Source organism: Gymnoscopelus microlampas (assembly GCF_963454915.1).
Source record: "Gymnoscopelus microlampas genome assembly, chromosome: 4".
Taxonomy (NCBI): domain Eukaryota; kingdom Metazoa; phylum Chordata; class Actinopteri; order Myctophiformes; family Myctophidae; genus Gymnoscopelus; species Gymnoscopelus microlampas.
This window is the reverse complement of record NC_139941.1, coordinates 25,634,928-25,656,120: the sequence shown is the minus strand read 5'-3', so window position 1 is coordinate 25,656,120 and position 21,193 is coordinate 25,634,928. Positions and strand designations below refer to the sequence as shown.

The 21,193-nt window shown below is 42.0% G+C and overlaps 2 protein-coding genes across 2 annotated transcripts in view; one reads left to right on the top strand and one right to left on the bottom strand.

The window, feature by feature from the left end:
* Nucleotides 1–2,916: 2,916 nt before the first annotated feature.
* LOC311044037 (transmembrane protein 252-like) lies at nucleotides 2,917–4,600 on the top strand (the record flags this gene model as incomplete). Its single annotated transcript, XM_084055459.1, has 2 exons — nucleotides 2,917–3,212; nucleotides 4,345–4,600. 2 exons carry the CDS (start codon nucleotides 2,917–2,919, stop codon nucleotides 4,598–4,600), a joined length of 552 nt encoding a protein of 183 aa, XP_083911585.1.
* A 1,653-nt stretch (nucleotides 4,601–6,253) lies between these two features.
* pgm5 (phosphoglucomutase 5) overlaps nucleotides 6,254–21,193 on the bottom strand; it is a 33,540-nt gene continuing 18,600 nt past the window's right edge. The window contains exons 8-11 of the mRNA XM_084054589.1: nucleotides 19,727–19,862; nucleotides 18,550–18,733; nucleotides 14,170–14,307; nucleotides 6,254–7,439 (exon numbers count right to left, since the gene is read on the bottom strand). Coding sequence (XP_083910715.1) covers nucleotides 7,350–7,439; nucleotides 14,170–14,307; nucleotides 18,550–18,733; nucleotides 19,727–19,862 — 548 coding nt within the window. The 3' untranslated portion in view covers nucleotides 6,254–7,349. The remainder of the gene's footprint in view (nucleotides 7,440–14,169; nucleotides 14,308–18,549; nucleotides 18,734–19,726; nucleotides 19,863–21,193) is intronic.

Here is a 21,193-nt window from a genome sequence, read left to right as displayed (position 1 = left end):
CTTGTAATTTGGGAAGAAATCTAAAACATAGGATTTGTGACAGCCACAGCAGAGGGTCAAATTGCAAGTTGGCAGTCGGCACCTCTGTGACTCTCACAGTTATGTTCATTCATTTTCAATATTTAGTGACATGCACTGAAATCACAGCTGATTACCGTCCATACACAAAGTCCATATCGTCTCAGGTACAAAACTTAGGCCAGTTACTTTTCAGGATTCAAATTCAAAAATAGCAAAAGTAGCAGATCTATGGGCTCCAAACGTGTCGCTTCAAGCAGCGTTTCGGAGCTTGCGGATCTGCTACTTTTAATACTTTTGTGTTACTCTCTAGTATGATGAAGTAGGGCATTCATTTATAAAAAAAGACACAAAAAGTTAGAATATGGAGATAAGAGGTTTCTGTTCGACAGCAACGATATGTAAACTAAACTCTGCCTCTCCATGTCCTCTGGAATGCCCTCTGGAGAGAGGACACACACAAACAAACACACGCACGCACGCACGCACGCACGCACGCACACACACACACACACACACACACACACACACACACACACACACACACACACACACACACACACACACACACACACACACACACACACACACACACACACACACACAAAATCTAATTATTTTAACACGTCCACAGCATTGCAAAATGCAATGCAACCAGAGATACAGTAGATGATGTATAACATGGAAAATGGTTCCAACACTAAGCAATCTAATTGTTAACATAATTATTGTTATGTAAATCCTAGTAAAACAGGGACTGAGTGTGTCTCAGCCAATCACAGCGATGGGGGACCGGATTAAGCATGGCCTCCCGGGGTGGGGGGGGTCCAGGTACAGAACCCCTGGCAGCGCCAATCAACTACGCTTTTTTCCTCTCCCTTTCCATGCCTGCCTCGTGCCTCGGTACTTGACTCACCCGCTGGTCTGCTCATGTGTCTGCACTCTGCAGCTAAAGCTGTATGTCGTCTCTGTCGGGTGGAAACCTCACATGTCTATAAAAAAAACAGCAGAAGTAGCAGATCTACAAGCTCAATCTGCTACTTCTGATACTTTTGTGTGACTCTCTAGTATGATGAAGTAGGGCATTAATTTACGATACGAATTACGAAAAAACACAACAAGTTAGAATATGGAGATAAGAGGTTTCTGCCTGACAGCAACGATATGCATTAATTATGGCAACATATTGACGCTCCACGGAGGACGATACACAAATGAGGCTTCATCGCTGTGTGACATAATGACGCATTTGGAGACAGTAGTTTATCTTGGAGCCGTGTGCTACAGCAGTTAGAAAATGTAAGTACGCTAAACCCCACATCCACTGTTTAATACTGCCAACTACTAATTATGGGGACTATATCAATGTATATGAAAAAAAAAATACAATTAACGAATTAGAGATGTGATGCATAATGCTGCGTTCACACGGGCAGAGATACAAAGATACATGCTTCCGTTCATTTTCAATGGTAGCCAGCGACATGAAGGTGCAAAGCAACATCCGACGTTTGTAGCTGCTACAAAATGCTTCAACTGTACAACTGTAGCTACGATGACGCAGCGCTTGATGACGTCAACGACTGTGTTGAGCAACGCAGATACAAAGTGACAAATATGCTGTGTATCTTTGTATCTTTGTATCTTTTTATGTGCCCGTGTGAACGCAGCATATTAATTGTTTTTGGATAAGTTCGCTGAAAGACACTTGACGCTTGAGTGACACTTCAAAAGTGAGTTCAAAAGTACAAGTCTCAAGCTACATTGTAGCCATGTTGTTGTTTGTACCCAAGCCCAGCCAGGACCATAGAGTTATAATATACAGTACCATGACCAGGAAAGACTTAATCAAGTACACTACTGCGCATGCTGCTCTATGGCCCGCTGAAACCCCTAGTGCGCATGCTGCTTCCAGAAAGCCAATCAGATACAGGCAGGGCGGGCGTTTGTAGCTGTTCTAATCGGAGTGCTGTCAATGTGAAAAAAGAAAATGTGATTGGTTGTATCGTGCCACATCATGGCAGTCATCGGCTCTGCAATGACACAACAAACGTCACCATCTATTTAGATTAAATCAACCCCTCAAAAGTTAAAAAGTGAAAAGATAGGAAATATCAAATGTTGACCAATCAGAACAGGGGGCAGAGCTATTCAATGAAGGACAAGGGCCCTAAACTGAGTCCAATGAGTTGATCCACAAGTCTGTATGACAAGTGGTTAAAAAGTTACGTGGAAAAAAAGAAAGAAGGAAGGAAGGGAGGATGGAAGGAAGGAAGGAAGGAAGGAAGGAAGGAAGACACACACACACACACACACACACACACACACACACACACACACACACACACACACACACACACACACACACACACACACACACACACACACACACACACACAGATCGATCACAGAGAGAAGGAAGGGTCCACTCACTGCAGTGAAAACTCAGAGAGATAGACCATAATAAACATGCCAAAACAGTAGGGGTTGAAGGAGTTAATAGACAACCAAGCAGGCGGGAGCATGACACCACTCCTCCTCCCCCGTCAGTCTGCTGGCATAAAGCACCCACTCACACCCCCTCACATGCTTTCATTTACAGCTGATCTGGGTGTTGGCGCTTCTACTGTTCAGGTTGTGTGAAGTTTTCATCCTGTGTCGGTCAGCATTTGAATTACAGGCACAGCTAGAGATCAGCATACAAAGACGCTCCAGCAACCCCAGCAACCTCATGCATATTCCTACCTACTGCATATATCGTCAAACTTCAAAGTGAGTTTTTCAAAGTTGGTAAACGTTGTATCTGACCAAGAAAGAGAGAAGACACAGAGATAGCCACAGAAGAGGGGTGAAAGCGGAGAACAAAAGGAGTCGGAGACGCACGTAAAAGGATTGACGATGATGATGAATGTGAGGAAGCAGCTGGGCTCCCTGGCCTGTGCTGTGTTGCCAGTGGTGGGGTTTCTCCTGAGCTGCGCGGGGGCATACCTGATGTCTCTGCAGATCAGCCAGTACCACTTCGCCATCAGGGTCATCCTGGCCTATCTCTTGATCGCCTGTGGCTTCCTGGCCATGCTCATTGGAGTGTCCTGGGCCGTCTGCCACGGCATGAAGATCAAGATATACCAGAGGAGAGGAGGCAGAGGCTGCACCACTCCACACCACCAACAGGTCCACATCTACACTATCGACAGGTAAGGCCTGGTCATCAGAATTCAGTGATGGAAGAAGTACTTACGTTTTTTTTACTTAAGTAAAAGTATCAATACCCTATTGTAGAAATACTCAAGTACAAGTCCGGTTTTCAAAAGTGACTTGAGTAAAAGTACAAAGGTATTGGCTTCAAAATATACTTAAGGTACCAAAAGTAAAAGTAGTCATTATGCAGAAGGTCCCAATTCACAAGTTTTCAAATGTATAAAAATCCTTTGAAAATAGCAGATTTACAAGCTTGTAGATCGGTTATTTTCAAATAGCCAAAGTATATATATGTCACAGTACGATTGGAAAACCAGCCAAGGGTGCACTCGGTTTCTGATAGTTTTTTCAATCATACTGTAACATATTATGAAGGTCTGAAGTGGTTTAGCAATAATAATCAAATTCTACAAAGTAACTAGTAACTAAAGTTTTCAAATAATTATATTGGAGTAAAAGTACAATATTTGCCATTGAGAAAATTGTACTTAAGTACAGTACTTGAGTAAATGTGCTTAGTTACTTTCCACCACGGTCAGAATTCAAGTATGGGCTACAAAGAATTCGACTTGATGCATTGTTCTCATACACAGTAACACATTCCACAACGAGATAAGTGAAAATGTATGAATGAGATAAGATATACAAAAAAGTAAATATATAAAAGCAAACAGAAATATAAGGAGTGAAGGGTTAGATCAAGGTCGAGGTTGAGCAGTGTGATCAGTATTGAAGTGTATGAGATAAGGCATCATGCATCATAGCCTATAACATTGCACAGAAAATAAATATCTATGTTACAATATTTCAGTATTTCTGTTATCATTTCCTCCAACACATGGACTGAGATTGCAACATGTTCATCTTAGTTTTACACTAGAAATTATCCTTGTATTTGTTTTCTGTGCATTGACACGGTTGCATGGCAACTGCAATGCCAATGAAAGGATTCAATTCAGTTCAATTCCTTGCAATTCAGTTCAAAAGAAAGACTGGTGAAACATTGCATACCTATCCATCACAAATGTCACAATTGAAATTTAACACTGAGGCAGTTGAATGTACGAAATACACATAAATTCATGCTCGACAACAATTACAAATACATTATCTTTCCCCTGTTTCCAGAAGACCTAGTTCATTCCCTCCATCTTATGAAGAGTCCCAGAGGAGCCACGATGACCCAGCTACTGACTCTGTGGTGGTGGTCGATGAGGAGAGCCTGACGATGGGCCCAGCCCCTCCTCTGTACACCCAGCATGACTGTGAGATCCCTGACTGCGTGTGGAGCTGGGAGCAGCCTCCTCCTTACATACAGACACAACCTAGCCTCCAGGGACACCTGGCTGCAGGTGCAGAGGAACAGCGGGAAGCTGTACCCTAATGAATATTTCATTTGTACGATGTGGCGCTCGCCGAAAATAACAGATGTTTCGGTGAGCATCACAAGTGTATGACAACTAACCCAGACATTGAGGGAAGTAGTGTCTGTCTGGACAGGATAGGGAGGATTGGATCACGGAGCCTACATAGATATGACTTCCTCAGTAACTGACCAGGACTTCTAGAAAGTTCCAAACATGACCAAAGTGCCGTGGATGCGGGTGACAAATGATAGCCCACAGGAACGTTGGCATCACGTCTGTGCTATGAACCAGTGGCCAGTTGCATAACCTAAAAACACTGCATTCTTTTTTTTTAAAAGAACAGTTGACTTGATAACTCACTGTGTTACTTGGTATTCGGTATTGAAACAGAGGATAGAAAGTCTGGCAGAAAGGCAGACAGAATAGGTAAGTCACTCATTGGAGCTCTGGTGGAACTCGGGCCTTGACCAGAAGAGACAGCGAGAGCATCTTAACCTATTACGCTGTCAATGGGCCCAGAACTGTCTTCTGACCTGACTTTTGTTTTCAAAACACTGTCAGTTGCAGGCTTCTGAAGGGATGTTGTTGGTTCCTCAGGCAAGCTGAAATTGTTTAAAAAGTTCTACATTTTGAGCTGAAGACGGTAATGTTGTCTTAGATCAATGAATCCAATAAATGCTTGGATTGAAAAAAATAATGCATGTTCAGTCTTACATTACCTGTACTGTAGTCAACATCCAAATGATGTGTTTTTAAAAGTGAATATGCTTTTATGCTCACACTTGCAATGATGTAAAAATAAATAAATAATATAAAGAATACCATTGTATGCAATAAACTATGTCATTCCAGTTGCAAAGTTTGTCTATGAAACAACATATGCCAAGACACTCAAACAACATATGCCAAGACACTCAAATTCATGATGAGTTTGGAATTTTCGTATAAACTGCATTATAGTACACTAGACACTAGTACAAATTCAAAGGCGATGAATGGACACAATCTCATTCAACTTCCGACACGCCCCTGTCAGCATGAACTAGATGAGTGGGGCAATAACCTGTAATAACTTAAATATACTGTCTGTCTGACTAAATGATCATATCCTTACGGATATCCTGGCAAATCGTCAGCTCTTAATGACTGCAATCAGAGAGTTTATGAGATCCTGTTCTCTGTCTCTCAGTGAGTGACACTGCATAAAGATCAACAGTCTCTCTTATCTCCACACAAACAACTTTAACACTTACGGTCACACTTCGATCACAAGCAGGTGCTTGCACAGCAGATCAAAGGCTGATAATGTCTCCATCTTTGTCCATAAACAAATGTTGCATTGAATGTCTCTTCACCTGTCATACCTTTGAGAGTTGCACTTTTAACCACATAAACCCATATACTTCATTGACCAGGGTCTCCCAGACGTCTATCCTTGGTCCAGGCCTTTTTTCCCTCTAAACACACAAATGTGTACTCTATGAAACGCGATGTTCTGATATGCTAAATCTAAATCTGCGTCATGTCCAGGGTGTGTACTTGTACATCAAGCTCCCTCACGCTACAGAAACAGGAGATAGGCTCCGGCCACATGGCTCGGCAAAGGCTTACTTGCTTACTTTTCTGTATTGAGACGTAGAGGCACTAAAGTCTAAGAGAGAGAGAGAGGATTACACGCAAAGGTTTTTATTTGGATTAAAAAAGAAACAATTTAAATATTGCTATATTGCTCCCCACAAACAGAATAAGGAAACAAAAGGTCTATGTGGTATTTCCCCTCTTGAGTTTTCTTCACCATTCCAGAAGTGTTCCCTGTGGCTTGTTGATCAGGTAATGTGGGACTTCACATTTTGAATAGTAATACACACACTACATAGAGTGTTTAACTCTGAAAGAGTGAAAATGGACCCTTACATGTCAAATTGGATTTGTAAGGGTTAATTCTCAACTCAAAGCGTTACATTCTAAGAGTTAAATTCAATTTTTAATTAATTTAACTCTAACACTCAGGGTTTTACTGTGTAGTAAAATACAGGCAAGTGCAACCTTTTAAGGATTTAACCCATAACAGTCTAAGATATGCACAATCTTTACTCCGTATGAGACATCACGTAATTGTGTTTTAAATGAATTTTGATATCATAGTTGAGAGGCAATGTCAGCTTTGTTACAGGGTTTGAATACTTCTGTATGAAATGAAGGAAAAGCATTGTGGTTTATGAGAGTGAAAGGTGAACGCTGCATAAACTGAATATAAAAAACTAGTGGATGAACTCGCATACATTCCTTCAGTCAATGGCTAAAAAAATAAGGCACAAACATAAAAGGCATGTTCATAGATATTTGCTACCTTCACAAAACATTTTGGCATAATTGATCCATGGCAAAGGTATATGCAATTCACCATATTTGACATTCATTCATTTCATTTTTTGTTTCAACGCTTGCTTCTTTGGATATAACAGTAGAGACAATACTGTTTGCACAACTAGTAGAGTCTTTCAAGAAATGAGGAAAAGTAGAGATGTGAGAAGAAGTAAAATATGGCAGAGCATTACAGGTAAATTGATTGTTTGTGTGTGTGTGTGTGTGTGTGTGTGTGTGTGTGTGTGTGTGTGTGTGTGTGTGTGTGTGTGTGTGTGTGTGTGTGTGTGTGTGTGTGTGTGTGTGTGTGTGTGTGTGTGTGTGCATGTGTGTAACTATGTGTGTGAATGCATGCATGTATGTGTGCCAGCATGTTTGCATAATTTATAGTTAGCTGTTTTCTTAGGTGATGACGTTGGGGCCACGGCGGCCTGTCCTCTCATGGATGCCTGAGATCTTCAGAGCGATAGCAATAAGGGGTCCCAGCACTACCTGCATTAAGAAACACACAAATAATACATGAAGGTCTATGTAGGTGGAACGACAACTGTTCAACAGCAGTAAATTAATGAATTATTAATTTATGTATAATCATTAAGTATGCATAAGTCAGGAAATTCACACATTTGCAATACATTTACAGGACAACTATGCAGTTTTCATCCCTCAGCCAGCCTCCCACCCACCCCATGCTGTGATAAAGCTCAAAGTAATGTTATTGAAATACACTAACAACAGACAACAACAAAAGGAGAGAAGGAAAATAATGTAGAACAAGAGAATCAGGGGGTAAGAGGAAAAAAATAATGGCAACAGTGAATCCCAAATGAAGCTGCAATCAATTAAATCAATTATACCTTATTTCAGATATAACATATTCAAACTCTTTTTACATTTTAAGTTATGTTTATGTAATAAATATTGTTTAGTGGAATGCAGCTAGAGATTTCATTTAACCAATGTGAAACTGTAGAAGAGTAAGTAAGGCCTGATTTATTCGTGTAACGTGTCTTGCACTGAGATTTTTGGTACGAGACACTGGCACGAAAATAAGTAAACTGATTTTCAATGAATTGGAACGCACTTCCAGCAAGCAAGTCAAAGTCTAAATAGTTGTATTATTATTCCAAGGGTCTATTTCACTTATACTGAGAAAACACAAGCACAGTGATTTTAGGATATGAATGTCTAAACACAAGGACCAAATCATAGCCACTTTTTGCTGTGCTTTAACAATCTCAAAATCCTTGACCTTTTCCCATTTGCATCTAGTAAACCAACAAGCAGAACGGGCGCACACAATGTTGCTGAGGTGCTGAGTCTGCTGACCACGGTGCAGAAGACTTTAAATTAAGAAAGAGTACTTTAATGAAAAACAACCGTTTCGACATCTTCTTCAGGGATTGTTGTTCTCCATGTTCTCCACTGACCGACTATGGCATCAGTGCATGTTTACGTTTGTGATGTCTGCGGTTTCTGTTTGTGTCTGACATCAGCAAGGTTTCAGCCCAATCAGAACCCAATTGACTTAAAATGATATTTCAGGTACTTCTGCGGTCTGAAAGATTAGCTCAACACACACACCCATACAATACCCTCTCATAGACAGCTAACCTCTTTCAGAGCCACATCATAAATCTTTTTTACACAGTTTTACACTTGAATAATGAGGGTTGATGGGCTCAAACTCCAAACACATGTAGCACTGGCCCTTTAAGGAAAGTGCATAAAGAGGGGTGGCCAGGTTTGTGGCCTCCTGTCTAGCCAGAAGCCTGGTTTGAGTGTTTGTGAGAGAGACCTGTGAGAGAGGCATGAGGGGTACAGCCTAATTCTCGGTAAGACAATCTGAAACAAATGGCAAGGTTTTATAACTCGTTGTACCAATAGTATATATATAAGAGTTTAGATAGGCTGACAATATTAGGCCTGTTGTTAATTATACTAATATATATCTGTACTTCCAGAAGCCTCCAGGTCCTTTGAGCAGCAGTACCCTGTGGCTGTGCAGGCCTTTATCAATTGGAGCCATGAGCATATATTGACTATTTGGGTATGTTTGTTATTTTGCTGTATTTTGTCATCTTGCTATAGGAGCCTAATGAATTGATGAATTGGGATGAATTGTTGGAGGGTTGGTCTAATGTTTTATTATTTGATTTTTGTAGGAGCTGAACTAACATCACTGTTTTTCCCATATATATATATATATATATATATATATATATATATATATATATATATCTATATATATATCTATATCTCTATATCTATATCTCTATATCTATATCTATATCTATATCTATATCTATATCTATATCTATATCTATATCTATATCTATATCTATATCTATATCTATATATATATCTATATACCTCCAACAATTCATCCCAATTCATCAATTCATTAGGCTATATATATATATATATTAATTATTTATTTAGACTGAGTGCATTAGGGTTGACTGAGGACAGAGCTATACTGGGCCATTAAGTAGCATTGCATGATTTTGATTTTGCTTATTTGTAGTTTGTTTTGATTTGCTGATTTGCTTTTGGTTACTTATTTACTTTTATTTTCTTTTGGTTTTGCATTATTTGGATTTGATTTGTTTAATTTCTGTATATTTAGTTTAGAGGCCCCGAAGCCCTTACCCTTATTGCCCCTTTGCCTCGTGAGTTTAGTCCCTTTTGCAGAACTCTAATACTAACCGCTTTCTTCCCTTCTGTATTTTAACCTGACTATTTTTATACCAACTGTTGAATAAACTTGACACATTTGATACATCAGCCTCTGGTTCTGTTAATTCTGAACCCGTACCTTCCTGGGGAACCTTACCTTGTTCAGTCCTATATATCTATATATATATACAGTATATGGTTAATGTGTTTAAAGGATCCCTCACTCCTATATGTGTGGGTGGCGTAGTCATTGCTTAATATCGCCCTGCTACACACATTTAACCACTTAAGCCCTATATACTTTGTTGTACAACAAATAGCAAAAATAGCAGATCTATAAGCTCACAACACATCATGATGTAATGTGTTGTGAGCATGTAGATCATTCTATTTTTGCTACTAAGAATTAGACAATTTTTGCAAATTTCCACCTAAAGGCCTAATGAGATGCCCAAAATAGCCACGACAGGTTGAAAGTGGTTAAAACTGGAATTATCACAAGCAAAGTTAGTATTCAGTACAAAGTAGTATACACAAGGTGCTAGAGAGACTGAAGAACATGAACAAATGAGAGTAGACTTGTTTACTACACGCCTGATCAAAACAAGGTCAACATCAAATGCAAACTCACTTATCCAATGACATTAGTCTGCTTTATCAACCTGTCAATAAACCAATGATTCATTCATGATATCAGTAGCCTACAGTATACCAATTACTTCACTATAACGAACAAATAAAGAAACTAGAAAATGTGCTCCTCGGAGCACAAGTCTCCGCCAGCAGACCTGTGCTATTTTAATGTTGTGGGAATGTTGGGAATGTTCTAATTCTTCTCAAGCGCCTTTGCTTCTTCATGAGGTTTCAGACGATGATTTCCTGCTTCTTCAGTTTGCGTAATGAGAGTTAGTTGCATTGTGTGATCTCAGCTGTGATCTCTGTTTGTACTGGAAAGTACTGTTCCTGAATGATCCTGTCTAAGCTATTGATTACCTCACTTCCAAAGACATAAATAGTCTTTGGAAGTGACACACCTATTTAGAGGATTTTATTTCGTCATGCGTCCCTCTAGCCAATCAAAAGCATTGGTGACAACATATTGTCACGTGTCACGTGACCAATGTTAGCTTGGCTAGGGGGGGGGGGGGACACACAGCGGGACGGGAACGAAAACATACTCTCCACCATGCCTTCGGCCTGGCGGAGACAATGAGCCATAGCCATTAGGAAACAGACCATGCTTTGTCATAATTGGTGCCAGGATGATCTGGACTTGGTGTTGCAAAAGCATCTTAAAAATAAAAGCTGAATGTTTGTATTGTCCCACACAGAGCTCTGCTTGCAGTGGTTATTTATCGACTGCACTGCAACAACATTCATAACATAACAGTTATATTGACATTCAGTGCTGAGTTTGCTTAGTGCGTATCATCTTTTACTGTCATTCCTTGTCAGGCAGTGAGCAATATAAATGACCCAGCAGTTTTTTATTGTTATGGTGTACCTTTCAGTGACGGACGGACGGACAGACGCGAGCGAGCACGCACGCACGCACACGTTGACAAAACTGTGCAAAAGACTACTTTTGTTGCTCAACTGAAGGCTCTTAGCAAGCATTTGCTGGGTCTATCTTTTCCTTCCCAATTTAGACTGCCATGTATATAGCCCCTGTCACTGCCAACCCCTACTGGTTGGTAATACGGATGGTGTACATAACCAATCACGTCTCCTCGAATTCACATAGAGCCCGACGCTTCTTTTCACCTACAGTAACAGTGAGGGAGGGCATAACGTGTGCGGAGGTACATGTTATCCCTCCTAGTTCTACTCCAAATTGAATCCCCGACGCTGTCTTTCCCCCCGACACAGTCGAGGCAGAAGGCTCCCACCCTAGAGCCTAGGGTCTGGCTGTCGTTTCTTCCAGTTAAGAGGGAGTTTTTCGTTGCCACTGTCGCAAAATTGCTTGCTCAGGGTGGGACTGTCGGGTCTCTGCTCTACATGTAAAGTGTCTTGAGACAACTTGTTGTGATTTGACACTTTAATAAGATTGAATTGAATTGAACAGGCCGACCAACCTGTAAAACTCACGGTAACCGGAAGGACCAGCGGTTCTTGCATTCTTGTATTTGTTTTACTGAGGATACGGTTATAAATAAGTTTAGGGTTAGGCATAGTTTTACTGAGGTTAAGTTTAGGAATAAGGTTAGGTTTTGGCATAGTTTTACTGAGGTTATGTTTAGAAATACCAGGTGACTACCGCCGGATTTGCCCTGGGGCAACTGTGTTTTGGGGCGAGCGTTTTGGTATTCAGACTCACTAGTGCAGCGACAGAGAACGCCCCCTTCACTACCCCCCTGCGAACACAGCCAATTGTGTTCATTGGAACACCTGGCCAAGCCGGAGGCACCGCAGAGCAGAGGAATCAAACCCCACAGTCTCCACAGTGGTGTACAGGAACTTTACCCCTGCGCCACAAAGGACGCCGAAGTCAATAGTCTAATAAAGTCACTATGTTGTCTAATCATTCATTGATGTACAGACTGGAGTGATTAGGAATTTTATTTATGATCTAGAGTGATGATAGATTGGTCAAGGTTTGGGTTCAGTAAGATAACAGACATGGAACAGCATGAATGAAACAGTTTGTATCAACTGTTTAACAGCTGTGGGAATCTGTGATAAACAACATACAGTGACACCCACGGAGAGATGAACATCCCACTGATTGATTTTTGGAGATCAGATGGATATCAAGATCAGTGAAATGCATTAAATTCGCAGTACATTACAATGCATTAAAGATTATAAAGATGATACTTGTGTCCAACCATAGAAACTATCAATACAGTATAACACACGCCAAGAAGCAATCTAGGGAACAATATATGACACAGTTATCTTGTAGTGTGAGTCCAGCTTAAGTTCAATTACCATCTAAAAGTCATCCAGCACTTCACTTCAAATCATATCTGACAATCCCAGACAAACATACTCATCCACACACTAGTTGGTCACCAATTTGGCAATTCTTGTTTACAAATTAGCCGTACAATAAAAGCTTTTAATATTTATGTATTTTAATCTTGATGGTTAAAGTTCAGCACCTATCCCAAAAGTCAAACAAAAATGACCACATAGGCATCTGGTGCTCCAGTCCAAAGTCTATAGGGCAAACAAATTAAAGACAGAATCTGAATCAGAGCTTTATTGTCATATCACAGGTTTACAAGTATAAAAGAAGTGGGTTAAATTCCATTTTGAACAAACAAAACATGATGTTGCATTAGTGGACCATAGCACCATGGACCATAACAACATAGATAAAACATTGAAGTGTTTCAGAGTGTACAAATGGACCCTCAATGGTCACTTCTTTACACTCTGTGTTAAATTAATCATTTCAGCACTAGTCCATATGTGCACACTTGAGACTTGGTCCATATGTGCACACTTGAGACTTGGGACCACAAATGGCACTGCAGATCTCATAATACCCCATGGCAAAAATGCTAATAAACTGTTTAAATGTGGAAGAAGTTAAAAATCATCAATTATTTTCAGAACAATAGCCTATACCAACCCACTATGGAGAAACATGCATGAGTACGGCCACACAACTGTAAAAATGGCCCATCTGCCGGTTGGTCGTAATGTCACTGTAGTATGCTGAGTCCTACTATGGGTTGTTGCTGACACCGTTTTGTAATTAAAGCTTCTATGCTTTATTGACCACAAACACATACTGTACATATTGGTGCATCAAGTCTATATACTGTAGGCTACATGTAGCCCAGCCTTGCTGTGTGAGCTGCTTGCTAAGCATTTAAATCAAAGTTGCTTATAACTTTGCACCATTGAGGCAGTTCTCTCTCTTTGCTGGCGTTCACTCTAGTGTTATATGTGCGCTCTGAGCCCAGATACGGCATGTTAGTATAAAGAGCAATTTGACAATTCGAAACAACTACCGATCAATTAACCCTGACACTGCTCCCATGAGTCACTCCACCCATGTCCACCCACAGCAGTCTTAATTGAGTGAGAGTTCACAGAAATGCTAATAAACAGCTTTGGTTTGGGAAAAGTGAAGAATCGGCTTCATCACTCCCTGCATGTGCCAATGGTCAACGCCCATGAGCAATTTCAGATCTATTGGTCGACCAACTGAGAAGAAAAACTGATGGGAACAGACAGAAAGATGGACAGAGGTTTCCTCATTTTATAGTAGGATTATAGTTTATATAGTAGTATCCAACTAGCCTAGGATATAATAGTAGGTTAATAGGCTAGTAGGAAGTAGGATAGGAAAGAAGGATAGTGATCTGGTCTGCTATTTTCGATATTTAAGTGAAAGGTTAGAGACGTTTCTGAAAGTGGTTGAAAGTCTGTTTGTGGGTTTTATAAATGTTTAACCATTCAAGAGTATTAACAAGAGTTTGTGACTAAATAATGAAGTAATAGTTTTGGACATACAAGCAACAGCGACAATATGCAATGTAGATCCCAACCACAATGTCTCACAAGGGCACACACGCACAAAACCTACCTGTGTCTCTCTGTTTTGTCTCTCAGGGTCTCTCTCGAAGCTCTCAGCATAGATGCGAATGGTGGCCCCAGTACCTCCTCCACTCCCACTTAGCCGAAACACCAGACGGGATGCATCTGCAAAGACGATCCTCAGACCCTAGAAGTACACAAGAAAGAAGCTTTACCTTAAAGCTTCTAGAGAATAAAGTATAAATAAGACTATGCCATTTTAAATCATGGCCATTATCAGTCCTGTAGAAAAAAAACTAAACAACATACAGTCTAGAGAAGAATGAGATTGTGATTTAAATTATAAATAAGCCTCAAATACAGGAACTACATACATCCACTAGATGGCACTGCCACTGTATGTTTCATAGACACTGTTGATCACCCCCACAGACCTAGTGAAGTCTTTGTTATGTAAACATACCAGTGATCATGAACCCTGTATTTAGTACTTGAAATGCATGATAGCTACCTTGAACTCACACTAGAATTTTGCCCAGAAAATATATACCAATGCCTTGCCATTGCATCAACAGCCACTATTCAGCAAACCTTGCATACTGTCAATGTGTGCATTTCTGGGCATTGGCCCAGATGTGAAAAATTAGCATTTTCAACCATATGTCAACACCCTCCATTTAGCATGTCTCATAACCTACCCCATATATTCCATGGACACACAGGGTATGGGCTAGATGTTTTGGGTAAGTTACTACAAAACATGCTGCCCGAGATAAGCTGGTTGACTTATTCAGTGATTCTCAACCTTTTTAATCCCGAGGACCCCCAGTTTGATATGCATTAGGCAACAGACCCTCATTTGACATGATTCTTTTTTTAATCTCTGGGACCAAATCTAGACTGTAAAATCGTCAGTGTTCATTTAACTCTGAGAGTTACAGACCCGTAAGAGTCCATTTGGTTCCTAACTATCAATCAATTTCGATGGGGACACCCTGGAACCCCCTAACCTAAGGACTTGTGTGGGTCGCCGGACCCATTTGTGAGTCTTATCAACCTGTGTGTTATCCTCTGTGTTCACACTAGCAGCATCAAAGCGACAGGCCATTTTAAATGAAAGCCAGCGACATATAATAATAACATACAATAATAATACAAACTGGCCTGGACCGCTGGCGTAGCAGTCCAGGCACCTCGGCTCAGTGTAGCCTGATAGCATGTTGCAGGTTCGAGTCCCGATCCCGATGGCCTTTGCTGTGTGTCACTCCCCCATCTCTCTCTCCCCATTTCCTGTCAAGCTATTGCACTGTCAATAAAGGCATAAAAGGCCCCCAAACAAAATCTTTAAAAAAATGTAATAATAATACAAACTGACTGCCAACATTTGTCACCGTGTGACGAGCTACAAAAGCTACAAAAAAGTTGAGCTTTTTTCAGCGCTCCAATGACGCATTGAAGCATCCATCAATCATGTATTTATTTCAGTGTTTCCACTTCCCTTCTCTCTCCACACAATTCCTTCTTGTATAAGGGCAAACAATATTCTTGTCTTGCCATCAGCCAGTTCCCAGTTCTTTTTAACTCCAGACTTTCTTTTCTATATTTTCTAGACTCTATTTTCATTTATTTTCCTCGCTCGTCGTTCCAACACATGATGATGTCAACGAGCGTGTTAAACACTTCAACAGGTCGTTTTGTAGCTTTCGGTGCTGCTAGCGAGAATGCAGTATAAGGACGAGACGGAGTCAAAAAGACACTTTAATATTATATGTTTTGGGGGGAGAAAAAGGCTGAGTAGCCTGAATGAAAATCAATGTCAAAGAATCATCCAAGAAGACATATTTTTAAAAACGTCCCATGGACGAGGAATCTCACACACACACCTCAATTAAGCACATTCATATGCCGGACATTTTGATCTCACGTCATACTTGGGGAGTGGGAAAACCTACCTCTACTGTACTCGCATTCTTGTGGTTTTACTTACAGGCCCAGTGTCAAAGTATTGTGCATAAAAATAAATCAGGACAAAAGGAGAAGCTAATCCCCCATCCCTCACACCTCCTCCCTCTCCTGTCTTTTTTCTTGCACTTTAATATGCTCGAACTGTTCCTACCTAAACTGCTGTATATAGAAGATACAGTGAAGTTGTTGTGTATAAAGTAATGTGCCAGCTACAAAAAAAATGGTGTATATAATATACCAATCTCATATGCACTTGTACATACACTGATGTTCTCATTTCTTCTGCTTTTTTTGCACTCTCTCTTTCTTTTTAGAAAAAAAAAAAAAATTTAGTCTCATGTGCCTGTACACAAGATGTAACAATAAAGCACAATCTTGAACCTTGAATCCATCATCTCAGGGTTGAAACGAGGTGGTGACAACAACAGCAAAAATGTGCCAAGTTCATTCAGACAATCCAAGAACGCACAGCAACTATGGGACTGCCTCTGGGGGTTTGACCAGCTGGTGTGCATGACCGCATGGTCATGACATCCTTGTTTTTTAGTCTGTTAAGAACTTATGTCAAATGTCGCTTCACCTCTCCGTACCATTTGCGGTGTCTCTGAATACAACCCCAACTGATTTAAAAACAGATCATATATGAGACACAACTTATTTTCAAACCAAGTGAGCACGTTGATCCTGAATACCGGTCCCATACCGGTATTCAGCTCATGAACTGTCTACATTTATCAATCACAGACCTTAGTTTGAGAGGGACGGTTTGACAGACAAACCTCCCCTCCTCCTAATCTGAATTTGGCTTTGAAGGCAGTCTGCAATGCCTGTGTCAGGGACGTGACTGACAGCGGTAATGAGAGACGTCCATCCCTCCTCCGCCCGTCCTTCCATTTGTCTGGTTATCTGTGCGTCTGTCTGCTCATCTCTAACAATAGCGAGGCTGTTATCAGGAAGCTGACTAATGCCTGTTAAAAACACTGTCCTCTACACAGCTCAGAGGCCTGGAGAGGAGCACATACCAGCCACAAATGGTGTGAGCCTTGTGTGTGTGTGTGTGTGTGTGTGTGTGTGTGTGTGTGTGTGTGTGTGTGTGTGTGTGTGTGTGTGTGTGTGTGTGTGTGTGTGTGTGTGTGTGTGTGTGTGTGTGTGTGTGTGTGTGTGTGTGTGTGTGTGTGCGTGCGTGCGTGCGTGTGTGTGTGTGCGCATGTATGTCAGTGTGTGCATGTGTCTCTCCATGAGCTTCACACGAAATAGCTAGATAAATGGAGAGAGACAGAGGGGGTATACATAGATACAGTAGAGAGACACATAACATGAATGAAACAGGGTGGAGTATGCAATCTATGCAGCTTGAATTCAGTAGCTGCCGAGCCATCGCTCTATAAAACCCCATTTCTATTTATGTGTGCGTGCACGTGCACGTCTAGTTGCACGTGCGTGTGTCTGACAACTGTCACCATTCCTCCTCTCCCTTCCCCAGCCTCACAGCAGATCGGTGGCGGTAGGTGTCAGAGGGGGAGAAACAGAGAGACAGACGGACAGACATAAGAGAGACGACAGCTGACACAAGCCTGTCCTGAGAGGAATGTGTACTGTAATAACACATACACACACACACACACACACACACACACACACGCACTGGGGCGGCTGGGACTTTGAGGATTTACTAGCGAGGGGGACAGACTGCGGAGAGTGTTACATTTTTAGGGTGAATGACTAACTTGCTGTAACCCTGCAGAGTGAGATCAGCATGACAGTGTAGAATGGACCTGGGGGCTCAACCCCTTTTATTCTGTTACCAGGCATAATACTCTGTGTGTGTGTGTGTGTGTGTGTGTGTGTGTGTGTGTGTGTGTGTGTGTGTGTGTGTGTGTGTGTGTGTGTGTGTGTGTGTGTGTGTGTGTGTGTGTGTGTGTGTGTGTGTGTGTGTGTGTGTGTGTGTATACAGTATACATGTGTTTATGGATTGAACAGAGAGATGGATTTCCATGCCCAAACAAGGAACCACTGATCGGTGTATTTTGACACTCAATGGGTGGTCTGGCTCGAGGGATATTGTATGTATAGTGTGTGTGTGTGTGTGTGTGTGTGTGTGTGTGTGTGTGTGTGTGCGTGTGTGTGCGTGTGCGTGTGTGTGCGTATGTGTGTGCGTGCGTGCATGTGCACGTGCGTGTGTAAAAGTGGGAGAGGAGAGAGTAAGAGAGAGACAGTGTGTGTGGCCCCACTCACTAGTCTATACAAGTACGTGATTTCCTCCTAACTTCAGTGGGTGAGATCATAGATGTAAACGTATGGCCTCCATTTTCATATCCCTTTGCTTCCCTTGTCCTCATGACTCCTCCTCTCTCCCCTCTGGTTCCCTCTCCTGTCCTCTCGTCCCCTCTCCCCTCCGGTTCCCTTTCCTGTCCTCTCGTCCCCTCTCTCCTCTCCGTCCTTCCCATGTTTAGCCCCAACTGACCTGGTTGCGAGCCACAGTTCCGTCTACGGGGTCGAGGTATTCAAAGTTGTCGGCACGCTCCACGGTGTACACATGGTCCCCCACGGCAAACTTCTGACTGGTGAAGGCCTTGTCAGACATGACTCCCTCCAGGTCCCTCATCAGGTAGAAGGCCCCTCGGGGGTCCAGGCCCTCATAGTCAAACCTGCACATAAAGCAAACATCAGCTGTGTTAGTTTAACGCTCACAATCACTTATAGTCATATGCAGATGTAGAAAAACAGCCATATCAAGTGTGCACACGCACGCGAGCACACACACACACACACACACACACACACACACACACACACACACACACACACACACACACACACACACACACACACACACACACACACACACACACACACACACACACACACACAGATTAACAGAAGATGTAAACAATACGCATTCAATCACCCCCACACCCACACACATACCTACACACACTCATTCGCACATTCATACAACATGGAAATTCTATTTTAGAGATGGTTTACATTCCTCTGTAGTTGCTAACATTTCCCTGCAGACTCCCACAGTCAAGTTGTTTCAATCAGATACAGATCAACCCCTCAAAAATGACACCAGAGCTGTGTAATTTGGGTTGATATGAGGATATTTCTGGGGTCTAAGTGGCCTGTCCAACATGTTTTCTCTCCACGGCTCTGGTCTCTCCTCTCCCTCTTGCGTGCTGTGGGAAGGCTGTGATGGATTCGGGAAGGTCGGAGTGGGAATACAGAAAGTTCCAGTAATTGTCAGTGGGAACAGTGGTTGCTGTGAGTGCCTCTGATGCCGTTCACAAGGGAGAGGTTAAAATAAGAACCGGGTTGGAGGAGAGGGGACAGAAGGCGGAGGCCTAGGGGACAGATTTAGATTTTTGGGGGGAGTTCACAAGGGACCCTTGTGGGAGGCAGGAGCCCCGTGCAGCAAGGGAGCCATCCAAGCCAACCTCTGAACGACTGAGGGCTTCGGTGGGGGATTTAACGAGATGCAAAGCATAAGAACTCATCCAAGAAACGTGGTTGCATAACCATGACACAAGAGCCAGGAACCAAGTGAATGGACAGGGGTGGATGGATGGACGGACGGACGGACGGACGGACGGACGGACGGACGAAATGTGTTGAGAAAACACGGCGCCGGATTATACCTGCAGAAATAGTTGCGTCCAAGCTTGGCCCAGTGCTCCTTGACTATCTGCTCCACCCCCTGTTTCTTGGCAGCCATGATGGAAAGCCACACCAGCACCGACCACAAGCCGTCCTTCTCACGGATGTGGTCCGAACCTGGAGGAGAGAGGAGGAGAAGAGATGAGATGCTGTAATCCTCTCACACCGTGCATGGATTGAGCCAGGGGGAGGAGAGAACATACTGTGTGAACTTGTCACATCCTGTCATACCTTTCAGTGACCTGAATGACTTCATAACTATTATGTGAAACATAACATTGCTATGATGCAGGAACCTTATAGCCTCAAACTCTCCATGAACTATAAAAATATGGCTGACCTCTTCAATGAGATCAATACTTTTATTTAAATATATATCGTTTTTTTTTTTACATTTGACAGGCTCCATCACCCATTTTGGGGAATTGTTAAAAAAAACACACATACAAAATGGAACTCCAAGGTTCCAGCAGGCCCCTAGAAACTAACCAAAACAAACTTCGAAGCATTGTTATTCGTGGCTGTGGTCTAGCTGTTGACTAGTGGAATAGATAACACATAATCTGCCATCAGTTCAACACCTAGCAGCATCTAACAGCTGCCAGTGTGTTTATGGAGGCATAGGAGTAAACACTGGATACTGTACTCTTCTCCTGAGGTATCTGTGCTCCCTCACACCAACACTCTGATCCTGGTCTGGATGCTAAATGACACTCCTGCACTTATGCAACTATCCTACACAGTGAACCCCCCAGTGTTAGTTTAACTATGAGTGTAAGAATGGACCCAAATGGACATGGACCCTTGGGTTCATTTGGACCTAAGTAGTAACGCATACACCAGGGGTGAAGTAAAAGGTTAATGGGAACGCTTAGGCTTGGTGAGGCATCGTCCATAAATACCCCCCCAAACACACACACACGCACGCACGCACACACACACACACACACACACACACACACACACACACACACACACACACACACACACACACACACACACACACACACACACACACACACACACACACACACACACACACACACACACACAGTTTATGTTCATAACATAGTGTGGAGTTATCAGTCTGTTCTCAAAGCTGCAGTGTTATCTTTGTGGTAAAGGTGTCTCGTACAGGAATCCCTGTCAATACGTTTGAATAGGTTATCTATGTCTTCTTATTTTTCTCTCTCTACGCATCTGGAGAATTAGACAATAACTCAAACTATATCAGCAAATCCGAGCATCCCAAGCTGCCATCTTATCTTGGTAGGCAGAGAGAGAGAGAGAGAGAGAGAGAGAGAGAGTCGAGAGAATATACAGTAACATTCAAGTAACCTACTGTATCATATCATCTCTGCTTTACATTATAGAACATTCTTTCAAATTGTGCAGCCATGGAAAACAGCAGGTGCACATGCCAGTCAGACCAGCTCTAGCGGTGTACA